The 12456-nt window shown below is 50.9% G+C and overlaps 1 protein-coding gene across 1 annotated transcript in view; it reads left to right on the forward strand.

Moving 5' to 3' along the window:
- Positions 1-363: 363 nt before the first annotated feature.
- The window catches only part of Htra1 (HtrA serine peptidase 1), a 51321-nt gene continuing 39228 nt past the window's right edge, over positions 364-12456 (forward strand). Inside the window, exon 1 of the mRNA XM_006976971.4 lies at positions 364-950. Within this exon, the coding sequence (XP_006977033.2) occupies positions 365-950 (586 nt within the window). The 5' untranslated portion in view covers position 364. The remainder of the gene's footprint in view (positions 951-12456) is intronic.

The raw sequence follows: 12456 nt of genomic DNA on the forward strand, positions 1-12456 counted from the left end.
CGCCGCCGACGCTGCCTTCCCACGGTGGGGGTCAGATTCACGGCCACAGTCCCCCATGCTGGCCACTGCTCCATTCTAGCTGTGACAAGGGGTCTATGTGACCGCCCTCCGCGCTGGACGACCTGCGGGAACTTTCCCAGGCGATCGCACGAGGCTGGGCAGGTTTCTTTCTGTTGAGTATTTATTACTTTGGTTTTAAGGCCATCAATCTCTGAAGAAAACGAAGCCTAGATTGGGAAACTGAGCCTGGCCAGAGGGTGGAGTCGCGCGCTGCCCCGCCTCGTCCCCGCGGGCGGTCCCCGATCGGCCCCCCTCCTAGGAGCCGTGCCCGTCCCCCTGGCGCCTCGTCACCGCCGCTAGGCCAATGGGCTGGGCCGCACGGCCGCGCGCACTCACACCCGCTGTCCCTAAGACCCCGACACGCCGTCCCCAGCGCGGTTCTTCGGCTCTGGTCCAGCCCGCAGCCGTCGGAGTCGCTATGCAGTCCCCACGCACCGCGCTCTTGTCTCTAGTGCTGCTGCTGCTGGCGGCGCCCTCCTTGGCGTTGCCGTCCAGGACCGGCCGCTCGGCCTCGGCTGCCACCGTCTGCCCGGAGCGTTGCGATCCCACACGCTGCGCCCCACCGCCCACGGACTGTGAGGGCGGCCGCGTCCGGGACGCGTGCGGCTGCTGCGAGGTGTGCGGCGGGATTGAGGGTGCAGCATGCGGCTTGCAGGAGGGGCCCTGCGGCGAGGGGCTGCAGTGCGTGGTGCCCTTCGGGGTGCCCGCCTCGGCCACAGTACGACGGCGCGCTCAGGCCGGCGTGTGCGTGTGTGCCAGCAGCGAGCCGGTGTGCGGCAGCGACGCCAAGACCTACACCAACTTGTGCCAGCTGCGCGCCGCCAGCCGCCGCTCCGAGAAGCTTCGCCAGCCGCCGGTCATCGTCCTGCATCGCGGCGCCTGCGGCCAAGGTATCCGCCCCACCCTGCGCTGCACTCCTGGGTGGCTTCTCACCCTCGCCCTCCCAACCCGGCCTGTCTGGGCCAAGGGACGGCAAAGAACTGTGTGGTGTTCTGGGTATCCAGTCAGGGGGGAGAGGGACAGGACTCTGGGTGGCTGTGTTTCATGGGCTCCCTTGGACCCAATTTCTGCGTCCAGCATCGGGTAAGCAGGTGCTTTGCACGCTTTGGTCCTCTCCTGGGTGACCCCGCAGGCCGTTGGGTAGGGCCGCATAACACCTGGATCTTAGCATGTTGATACACGTAGCTTTGGGACCCCAAGAACTCCTGTCTGTCGCCTTCCCTTCCTTCTCCTCTGCTGCTGCTTTCTTTCTTCTTGGAATTAGCCAGGCAGTATTTTTCTCGTAGATCCCCTTAGTGAAAAACTTTCACTTTGGAGAGATGGGAAGAGGGAACAGCGCTGCCCAAGTCAGCCCGCACTTCCCTCCCCTGGTCTCGTAAGCAAAAACCGGCTTAGAACCCCACCCCGACCCTCTTGCTTCCATTGGTTTGAGTTAACTTTACAAAAAACAAAGCCTCACAACTCGTTCTTTGGTTCTTTTGAATGAGCTCAGCCAGGTAGTGGACCACAAAATTTGCCGAGGTAGAGGAGAGAGGCCCGCTAGGGATGATGAAAAATGCCCCCCTTCCCCCGCTCCTTATGTGACCTTTCTGTACCAACAAGAGCTGGAGTGGCAGGGAGGTGGTGATGGGGTGAAGGAAGTTGGGGAATTGCCCAGCTTCCTGCCGGACCTTCCAGAGAAATGCTTTGGTTAAATGCAGAGATAGGCTGTGGAAAATCAGTAAGTCCAGCCTGTGGGGACCGGCCAGCTGGGCTGGGTAGTGCACTTGGCTTCAGTTATAGGGCTCCTGCCCAAACCTAGCACCTCCTCCCTCTGGGCACGTGGTGGGGAGGATAGGAAAGCACAGGACAGAGGGATTTGATCTAGATTTTTCTTTATAGGAATATGGTCCCGTATGACCACTTTGGAGTTGGCAAAATTTAACTCACATAGTCAGGAAGGTATTAAGAGTGGTTGGTGTAGGAAGAGGTGGATGCTTGTTTATATTTTTACCACCAGAGCACAGGGCTGGACTCAGCCCCAGGAACTCAGCCTCATTAGAGAGAGGAAAGTTTTTCCAGAGAGGACTGATCCAGAGGGCTTCCTAACCGGCACGGTGAGGAGGCATACCCACTAAGCCCCAGCCCATGTGGCAGGTGAGTTACCTTTGGACGGTATTTGATCTCACAGCCTCTAGAGGAGGAAGTTTGTGTCATCATTCTTGTCTTATACAAAGCAGAACTGAGGTTGAATAATTTGATCAAGGTCACTCAGCTGGAACTGGAACCCAGGCAGCCTCATTCAGATCAGGCCAGAGCTTGACCCCAAGGCTGTAGGCAAGAGGCTTCCAAGGGACTGGAATGGCCGTCTCACCCTGGGGAGATGTGGGAAATGGTGCGGCTGAGGAGTGGACACTTCTTTGAAGTGGAGGATAGATTGATGTTGCAGGAGACAACTAGAGATGTTCAGAAGTCATCCGGAGCAGTGGCTCAGAGTTCCCTGGGGAGGCAGGTGTGTCAGACGAGCGGATGTTCTTGAATAGTCTTTTTTTTTTGGTTTTTCGAGACAGGGTTTCTCTGTAGCTTTGGTGCCTGCCCTGGAACTCACTCTGTAGACTAGGCTGGCCGCAAACTCACAGAGGTGCGCCTGGGAATAAAGGCCAGCACCACCACCGCCTGGCTTGAATAGTTCTTGAGTAGGTGATGCTCAGAGGAGGGCTGCTCTAGGTCTAACCTAGAGGAGGAGTGTAGAAGGGAGGGAGAGAGTCTGGGTTACTTCTTCAGGGACCCGAGTGTGTGGCGGTGACGTTAAAAAAAGCACGTTTTGGTGAAAAACCCATCACCTGTTACTGTTTGTAGCTTCACTTCGTGGGGCCCCCGGAGTTACTGACACCATGTGAAGCTGAGTCAGTTAAGGCCTGGAGTTCGAAGAGACCAAATCCTTGGCTGGTTGAGTTGTCCCGGGGAGCCAGGTCCCTCATTAGCCCAGGCCCCCAGTGGCCCCTCTTTGTGGAGACAGCCAGGGAAGAATGAGATTGGTGGCTTTGGAAGGGAGTGTAGAGCTACAGGCCAGCCATCCTTCTGTAAATACTTGTTGCTCTGTATTACGTCTAACATAATATGTCTGCCTACCTGGTACTTAGGCACTGGTAGTTACGCGGGTGGATGGATAGAGAGATAGGAGATGCTTGGCACACACAGCTGGCCCCAGAGCTTTGCTTTGCCTTTAATTCCCAGCTGTGTCCTGACCTATCTCCAGGACCAGACTCTGGGAGCCAGCTACCTTCATTCAGCCGCATCCTGGCTCCAGCTTTCAGCAGCTGGTGCCCAGGGCAGCTAGCTCATTTGATGTCACAACTGAATCAGGAGAATTGGCTGCCTGCTCCAGTGTGAACGGTAGATGGGAGTGATGTTGTAGCTGGGTGGACGTAGAGGCCTTTTTGGAGAAGTACCACTGAGTAGAAGATGAGGGGAGGCGCTGTGAGAACATGTTGAGGTCAGAGAGGTTCTGTGAGGCAGGATCCAGGAAGAAAGCTCAGGAGCCAGGTGGGGATCTGGGGGGAGGAGATGTCCCAGGCATTGCTTTGGGAGTCATGGTAGCCCTTTGGATGGAGAAAATGCCATCATGCCGAATGAAACTCTTGTTTTTAAGTCCGTTAATGAAAACATCAGAGAACATCTCTTGCTTTGGAAATAGAGACAAATTACCAGTGCTGCGGCGTTTGGCTGAGAGGTACACAAGTATACAGAGGACAAGTGGCCGTTGTTATGGACCAGGAATGTGCAAAAAGAAAGTGAGAATAAATAAATGGGTGTGCTGGTTCACGCCTGTGATTCCAGCAAGAGTTCCAAGGGTTCGAGGCCACTTTGGGGCAACAGACCCTGTGTCAAATAAAAAAAAAAAGTTTTGATCAATATAGGGTAGCAGCAACAGGGTGCTGTGTAATTCATACGTCTGTGCCAGGCATCTATTTACCAAGCCTTTGGTCCTCCCAACACTGCTTGTGTTGTCATCCCCCTGGTACAGGTGACCATCACACAGCAGCACCTTGACCATGCGTGGATCCCGAGCCCATTCAGAACCACCACTCCGTGCTGCTGACAGAGCAACGGAGATTATAAACCAGATCCAGCTAAGTAGCAGCTCCTAGCTGAAATAAACAGCGCTCCTCATGGCCATGGCTGTGGGATAATGAGGGATGGATCTCTCCTTCCATGGGCACCGGAGTCAGGGCAAGGTTACTGGCCGAGGAGGAGCACAGTGTAAGAGGGGTTGGTTGTAGTAAAGATGTGTCTCCGAGCCAGAGTCCCAGACTGTAAACCGTTCTTGGGCAAGAAAGGGACATTCCAAAAGACCAACCACAGTGTGAGGTGCTGCAGATGTCTGCTAAAGAGCCAGGAAAAGACTCCCCCGATAGGAGAAACCTAGTCCTTCCATTCCTCCTGTTATACACTCCCGGAAAGGCCAAACATCCAAGACACCCCAAAGGGACAAGCCTAGAGCTTTCCAAGCCTCAGGTGGGGGCAGAGAAGGCCTGGAAGGGGAAAGCCGCAGCTTTTCAGAAGCTCTTACTCCTGGTCTCACTGCAGAGCCTCTCTGAAGGCAGAGGCCACAGAACAGAATTCTTGGAGGCATGAACTATTTGTAAAACTGACTTTATTTAGGTGGCTCTTTTATGTGAGCCTTGAGCAGGTTGTCACCGTGAGCTTTAGTGTCTGGCTTTGCTGGACCGCAGAGATACAAGAAATAGCCCAGAGTCCCTGCCTGAGGGAGCTCACAAGTGAACACAGTGGGGATAAAGACAGTCCTCCACTACTGGAGGTTGTTTCCTTTTGTCTAGTGCAAGTTCGCTAGAATCATTTCTGTCTGCCATTGGCAATTGGATGTACCTCTTGTCACTTAAAAAAAATACGCATACAGGGTGGGGACTAGGCTTCATCTTAGGGCAGGGATGGTAGAAAGAGGGTGTGGGATTCTGTCACCTGAAACTGTCTTCCTAGCCTTTGTACAGCTTTTCTCCTGGGCTGGTGTCTTCCCTTATTGCCCGATGGATGGTTTGCTAAAGTGTTAAATTAGTAAGGCTTGATAAAATTAGTAAGTTCACAGGATCAAAAGCCAGGCATTTGGTTTACTTTATCCCATCCCAGGGAGCAATAAATAGATTGCCTTGGAACTTAAAACCACGATTGGTCCGGGATGGCGGGGCTGTGAGCTAGCTGGCCAGATGCCTCAGCACGGCGGGCCCAATTCTGAGTTGGTTCGGAGCTGGGTGATGCTGGACAAATTTCGTGCCTTGGATTCAGACATCAGACTTTCCATGAGCTTACGTTTCTCACGAACAAATAGCTCTGGCCCTGCGTGTTGTGAGGGAGGGAGTGGTCACGGTTGGCAGTGATTTGAGGAAGCCCTGAGTACCGTCCCCTGGCTCCGGCCTGTGTGGGTCCAGACCTGACCAGTACCAGCCCCTTCAGGACCACAGCCATGAAGGGCCTGGATCCATGGCTTCTGAGATCCCGTTGAGCTAGAATGGCTTACAGGTCTTATAAGGAAACAGGTCTGTGAAGAGATTGTAGTCCTGTATCTATTTCAAAGGTTTGGATGCTCTGAGAGATGCCTTTTGCTGTCCCTTATATTATGACGGGAAAAGCCGAGGTTGGCACTGAATGGATGCCCCCATCTTGTGCTTAGTACCTTCATGTCAGCTTTCTGCCAGCTCATGAATATTTCCTGGAGATGATGGGAGTTACATGCCCACTCCCTCTCTGGCAATTCTTTGTTCTTTTTCCGTGACTTTGAGCCCTGCCTCTTGGTCCTTAAGGTTGAGATCCCCGCTGAGTTATTTCTTTTGCTTTTCCACTTTCTCTGCCATTAGAAAAGGAAAATGCTTCTAACAGAGAAACCGAGAGGGCAGTAGACATTCTGAATACTTTCCCTAAAGGTTCTCAGGAACAGCTGGAAAGTTGGTGTGATTCGGTCCTGTTAAATGACGGGTGTCTAGAACCACAGGGGAGCGTTAGTCAAGACAGCGTGCTTCAGAAACAGACATAAGCGGTAATGATGAGGGATGTGTATGGTGCGGTCAGTGATGTAAATTCTAAATTCATCCAGTGCCTTTACTGAACAACTACTGTGTATGCAGAAGTATACAAAATAAAGGGAACGAGAGGCCAGATTGGCTGGCCTTTCTTATTGAGCAGCTTTTACGATGGCTGCCTGACTGTGGACTAAGCTTCTTTCTGAGCTTCCCTTTCTGGATGTGGGACGGGTGTCCTCACCAGTAAAACCATAATGGAAATAAGATTGTTTGCCCACAGCTCTTGGAGCTGTCAGTATGGAAGGACATTGTTTCATGAAGCGTTTGGCATCATCTGGTGCCCTTCTAGATAGAACTCATTCCTGTCAGCTGTAATGATAACCATTGACGTCATCGTCAAAGCTCCAATGAGGTAGTCATCTCAGAGGTAAAGTCTAGAATGTCTTTGACCCATGGTGCTGTGAGCCACGGAAATATGAAGCAGGAATGAAGAAGCAGAGCTCTTCCAGAGGAAAGAGCCACAAGCCTCAGGGAGTCTGGGTGGTATTATCCGGTACCTGCAATGATTTTCTTGTGTACCTGCAATGATTTTCTTGTGTGCCATGGCAGCTTTCCCAATTGATTCTTTTCCTAAGAACTTCTAAACAGTGTGGACTGATCATTCCTTGGGCATATACAACTAAGGTGTTTGGATACAGTCACACAGGCAAGGCTTCCTGCTTCCAGGCTTTCTGCTTCTTTTTAGCATTAGAATTCAGATGTCTGCCTTCTGCAATTATCTCCTTTAGCAAGCACACAGAGCCAGGGCCAGCTCTGGGCAAAAGCATCCAAGGACAAACGGCAGACAGAATAAGCTCCCCAGACCACCTGCTAGGTAAATATCCATACGGAGACACCGCCTAGGCCAGGCTTCTTGTGCAAATTAAGCTCAGACTCCCCTTTCTCTCACAGCCCAAGTGGTACCCTTGAGCAGCTTACTTAGAACAAAAGGGTTTTTACATACCAGGTGCATCAAGCTATGAGGCGGGCTTCCTAGCTACCCAGCAGACTTACCCTGCCCGACCAGAAATCGGCAGGGCCTGAGTATGGGCACGGGTCATGGGGTGGGGGTGGGGGTGGGGTCAGGGGGAGGTGGGAACGGGATGGAAAGAACTTAGAACTATAAGAGGACAGGAGAAGGGACAGAGAGGAGCTAAGTATGAGAACAGAATTGAAGCTGTGTAGATAGACTTTTGTCTCAGAAGAATAAAGTGAATGGACCTAAGAGCTTCGTGTAAGTAGATTCATTTGATATCCCTCAGATTAGTAACCCCCGCCACTCATGGGAGAAATCCCCTCAGGGCAGGCTCCTGAGGGGAATTAGATACCATGGGACACTTTGGGCTGGTGAGTGGGTGGGTTATGAAGGATGCACAGAGAAGAGGTGATGGAAGCATGTGTCCTGAGGCTGACACGGAGTTTACCAGATTGGAAAGGTTCTCTGGGCTGAGGGAGTCAAGTACCACTTTCCCATACCCTCTGATGGCCCCAGGCATTACCTGATCATTGATCTTCTGCAAAGTATGCAGCTTCCTTTGAATTACAGCTGCATGTGTGGGAAACCTCTCTCTCTCTCTCTCTCTCTCTCTCTCTCTCTCTCTCTCTCTCTCTCTCTCTCTCTCTCTCTCTGTGTGTGTGTGTGTGTGTGTGTGTGTGTGTGTGTGTGTATGTGTGTAGACCAGTGGTCCATCCTCAATCACACTCCACCTTGTATTTAAGGATGGAGTCTCTCCCTGAACCTGGAGCTCATAGACTCAGCTAGACTGCCTGGCCAGCGAGCCCCATGGACCCCCAGTGCTGGGATGACAGAGGCGTGCCACTGTGTCTGGCTTTGTCACCTGGGTGCAGGGCATGGAACTGGGACCTCATGCTTGTGCTCCAGTTTACTGAGCATTTCCCCAGCCCTTAGGACATAGTCTTTACACGCATTGTCTCCTTTGCCCTTCATGGAGCCGGTGACATGCAGGACATGACAGTTGATCGGCACTCCAGGTCCTTCTTGGATCTGGCCTGGTTTTGTTTTTATGTTCTGGAAATCCTCATAGGGAAAAATGTGTCATGTCTTAAAAAAAGAGGGGGAAGAAATAACCCGAACAGTTTGGGAGTTTACAAATGCCCTATTATTTTGATTGCTAGGACAATTTGTTGACTTAGCATATTTCATAAATGATCCTGTGCAGCATTGCTTGGCAGCAGATGCTCCCTAGCCACGGGACCGTCACATCTGTGCACTGAATTCTCTGGGGGCTGGTGTCGTGGTTGGAACTTCTGATAATTCCCAAATTCAAATAAGCCCTGTCTTCATGAGTCAGAGCCTTGTGCAATTTTTCAGACCTCAGGAACGTCTTCTCCCCTGGTTGTGCAATAAGCTCTCTAGATGCTGGGCTGAGTGTGCAGTGAGCCGTGTTTGTCTCGGCGTGGATGAGATGTAGAATTCCCTTCCACACAGTCTTGGGCAAGACGCTACCTGATCATCCAGCACCGTGGCACCTCACGCCCTGTGACTGGAGATGAGTTCTCTCTTTGGTGCCGGTACTCAAAGTGAGGGTCATCACTCTGTGTGGACAGATGGACGCGGAGTGCTGCTCTTTGGGGCTGCCTCAGTAGATGGCTGCCCACAGATGTGGGAGAGGGAGGGCTCATCCAAATCCAACAGTTACAGCTGCTGCTTTCACACACACACACACACACACACACACACACACACACACACATACACACACACACACATACACACACACGGTGAGCTGCCTGGAAGTGGAACATGATATTCTTGGGCCAGGATGGGGGAAATGTCAACACCACGGTGACCTAAAAAGTGACCACTACTGTTCTAATTGTGTAACAGGCCCTGTCTTCTTGTTCCTTCATGGGCACCCAGGAAGATAGTGGCCTTAAACCCTGCCACCTAGCTGAGGAAACAGAAGAGACTCCAAGAGATTTCATTCACCCAGGGCCACCCAGGAAGGAGCAGAGAGCCTGGATTTGAACTTGGCTCTGCTTCACTACCAAACTGTTTGGGGGACTTCCTTGACTTAAGTGTGTTGTTTAAGAGCATGCTGATTAATCTTCAAATATTTGGAGCCTTTTCCAGCCTCTTCCCTTTTGTGACTTTCTAGTTTAGTTCCACTGTGGTCTGAGAACATGCTTTGGGATTTCTGTTCTCTTGAGTTCATTAGAGTGTCTTTTCTGGCCTTGAATGTGGTCAGCCTTGGTAACTGCTCCACATGGGCTCGAAGAGCATGTGTTCAGCTGGTGTTGGCTGGAATCTTCCAGAGATATCTTCCAGCTATCAGTTAGATGGAGCGTGTTGGCAGTGCTGTTCAGGTCAACCGGACACTGATGTTGTATCGCCGCTGGCAGGGTCTGAAAGTGGGATGGATGCTGAAGCGCCCTCAGCTGCAGTCTCTATTCTGGGACTCCGTTCTAGAAAACTGGATCTCCCGAGGCCCCACCTCCACCCCTGGATGAGTTACTGACTCTGTGTGTTCTGTTTCCTGATGTGTTGCACAAGGACAAAGATACTGCCTGGGGGACACAGCAGGATTCTGTGAGGTCAGATAAACTAACGAGATAGTGACAGGGCTTTGTCGACCAGGAACACAAATGGTTGATAGATATCTGGGCTGCTAGTCAGCAGTTTCAGACTCTTCCAGATCTCCTGCTAGGAAAAAAAGGAAACAAACAAACAAACAAACAAACAAACAAAAAACCACCAAGACCGAGGCAGAAAAGATGAAAAAGTAAGGTGCATGCTTACTGGGTCTCTTCTGGCCATGGTCATTGTCAGGAAATACCCGAGACTAGGTACTTTACAAAGAAGATAGGTTTATTCTACTCACTTTTCCAGAGGTTCAGGCATACGCTTGACTCTGGTAGAGGCGCCATGGTGGGGGCGCCATAATGGTGGGAGTGTGAACTGGAGAGATCATGAGACAACGTGGAAGTCAGAGAGAGACCAACAGAGGCCAGGCTTGTTCTGCCAAAACAACCCTCTTGTAGGAACTAACCAGGAACCCAGAAGAACTGCCTTAACTCCCCCTAAGGGCCAGTCACCCAGACTCCCGGTCATCCAGTTGTCCTGCCTCTTAAAGGTCCCACACTATCTCCTCACAGCACCGCCCAGAGGACATGTTCAAGCCACAGCGGCTTATCATTGCCAGCATGGGGATCTGCTGTGCTTTCCGCTACACATCTCTAGCCACACCAGCTCCTCATGTTCATGTTTCCTTGGCTCTTGTGGACCAAGACACTGCCTTGTGGAGATACCAGAGGCTGGCCAAAGCCACCAGCTGATTGTAGGGAAGACAGTCTCCCAGAGCATGCAGCCTGGAGCTGAAAGGTGCTGCAGACCCTATAGTCCAGTTCTTCACTTCAGAGATGAGGAAACCGAGGCACTAAAGGGAACTCGATTCTCACAAGCTGTGCTATTAGACTTGCTAGGGTCAGAGCCTGGGCCCTGGCAGCCCTAACGACCTAGATTCTGCTGCATGCCCTTCAATAGGTCAAAAAAGTCACAATTAATAGTGAAAAGCAGAAGTAAGATATTCAATATGGCCACATTGGGAAGAGAGACAGAACAGTCCCAGTGACCCTTCTAAGTTTATGTCTGACGTGAGATCAGATTTAAATAGAGGGCAAGAGGTAGACAGCTCACGCAGTCCAGGTCACGGTGTGGTCCCACCCATCACTGACCCATCACGGTCTCAGCTCCAGTCTCTCTTGCAGGATGCTCTGACATGTCAGAATTGTGCGAAATTTCTTTGCTGGAGACAAGTTCCTCCTCTGTCTGGCACCAGGCTTCTCTGTACCCCATCTTCCAGTGTGAGATTCCTGGGAAAATTCTAACTCCTTGGGGACCATCCTTTCAATAGTCTTATAGTCAAAGGTGGGGGCACAAGAGTCTCTTTAGAATATTGTCCTGTCTGGGGCAGGAGGATGGCTCAGTAGTGTCAACTGCTCTTGCTGAGGACCCAAGTTGGGTTGTCATTATGCTGGGTGACTCACAACTGTCTGTAACTCCAGTCTGGGTAATCCAACACCCTTTTCTGGCCTTCACATGCACAAACCCATACATACACACATAATTAAAAGTAAAAAATAAAATCTTTTAAAAAAATGTCTTCATCTGTCAGAACAGTTATGGTATCCATTGTGTATCTATGAGCTTGTTGGTGGGGGCTGATGCTATGAACCTGTCTCAGCCCTCTCCTTCCTCTGGAGCACTTGGAGGAGGCTGGGGTCCACATGAGGCATTTCCCCTGAGGTCTGAGAAACAGTGGGTGTTTTCACTTAGTCTCACTTTTCAAAATGTCACTGAAGAGATTTTTTTTTTTTCCCTCTCCTTAAAGAGAGACTATAAAGCAACCCGTGTGGTAACTGGTTTCTCCCCTGAAGCATTTTGAGGTCCTTGAATGCTAATTACAGTGCACTTGCCTCAGGGAAAAAGCTGCGTAAATATCATAGTGAATGAATCAGGGCTCAGCGGCCTCGGTGTCTTAACCTGTGGTTTGAGCTTCTTCCGGATGAGCATGTTTCCCCTCGGCCCACAGACTTGGGTCTTTGCTCCGTATTCTTTAGCCATGGTGGGAATCCATCTAGATGTCTGATGATGATCCATTGTACTCTATCAGCTTTTGAAAATCAGAAGCATAAACACATCAAAATCCACAAGGAAAGAGATTCATGTTCCTGCAATCACCAGGGAACACAAGCTTGACCCCCTCCTGCCCTCAGGGGGCAATGATTGTTTTCACTTCTAGGATGGACACTTTATGTTCTTGGGTGTTTTCCTGCGTTGAATTCTTATAGGATATACGGTAACAAATATGGTAGCTGGAGAGGAAGGGATGGATGGGTGTGCTGTAGCCCATGGTGTTTATTGTCAAACTCTTTCTCCAAAGGGTTGCTATAGTATTTTGTCACCAATGATGGAATTTCTTTTTTCTTCTTCTTTTTCAATGTGTATTGTGGGAGAGTATGAATGTATGTGTCTGGGGGTGCATGTTGGCATACCTATTTGTGATGATCCAGAATCAGGGCATCAACCTCTGGTGTTCTTCCTAGGTGCTGTCTACCTTGTTTTTGTGAGACTTGAGTCTCATTGGCCTGGAGCTTGCCATGTAGGCTTGATTGGCTGGTCAGTGAGCCCCTGGGGTCCACTTATTTGATCCTCCCAGGACAGGGATTACAAGCACCCACCACCAGGGTTCTTGTGGATTCCGGGGCTTGAACTCAGGTCCTTCCTGCTTGTGTGGCAAGCACTTCACTGACTGAGATATCGTCCCAGCCCAGCTATGGAATGTCAACCTCTCAAGTCACGGAAAGTCAACAAGAAATTCCC

Source organism: Peromyscus maniculatus, chromosome 1, assembly GCF_049852395.1.
Source record: "Peromyscus maniculatus bairdii isolate BWxNUB_F1_BW_parent chromosome 1, HU_Pman_BW_mat_3.1, whole genome shotgun sequence".
Taxonomy (NCBI): Eukaryota; Metazoa; Chordata; class Mammalia; order Rodentia; family Cricetidae; genus Peromyscus; species Peromyscus maniculatus.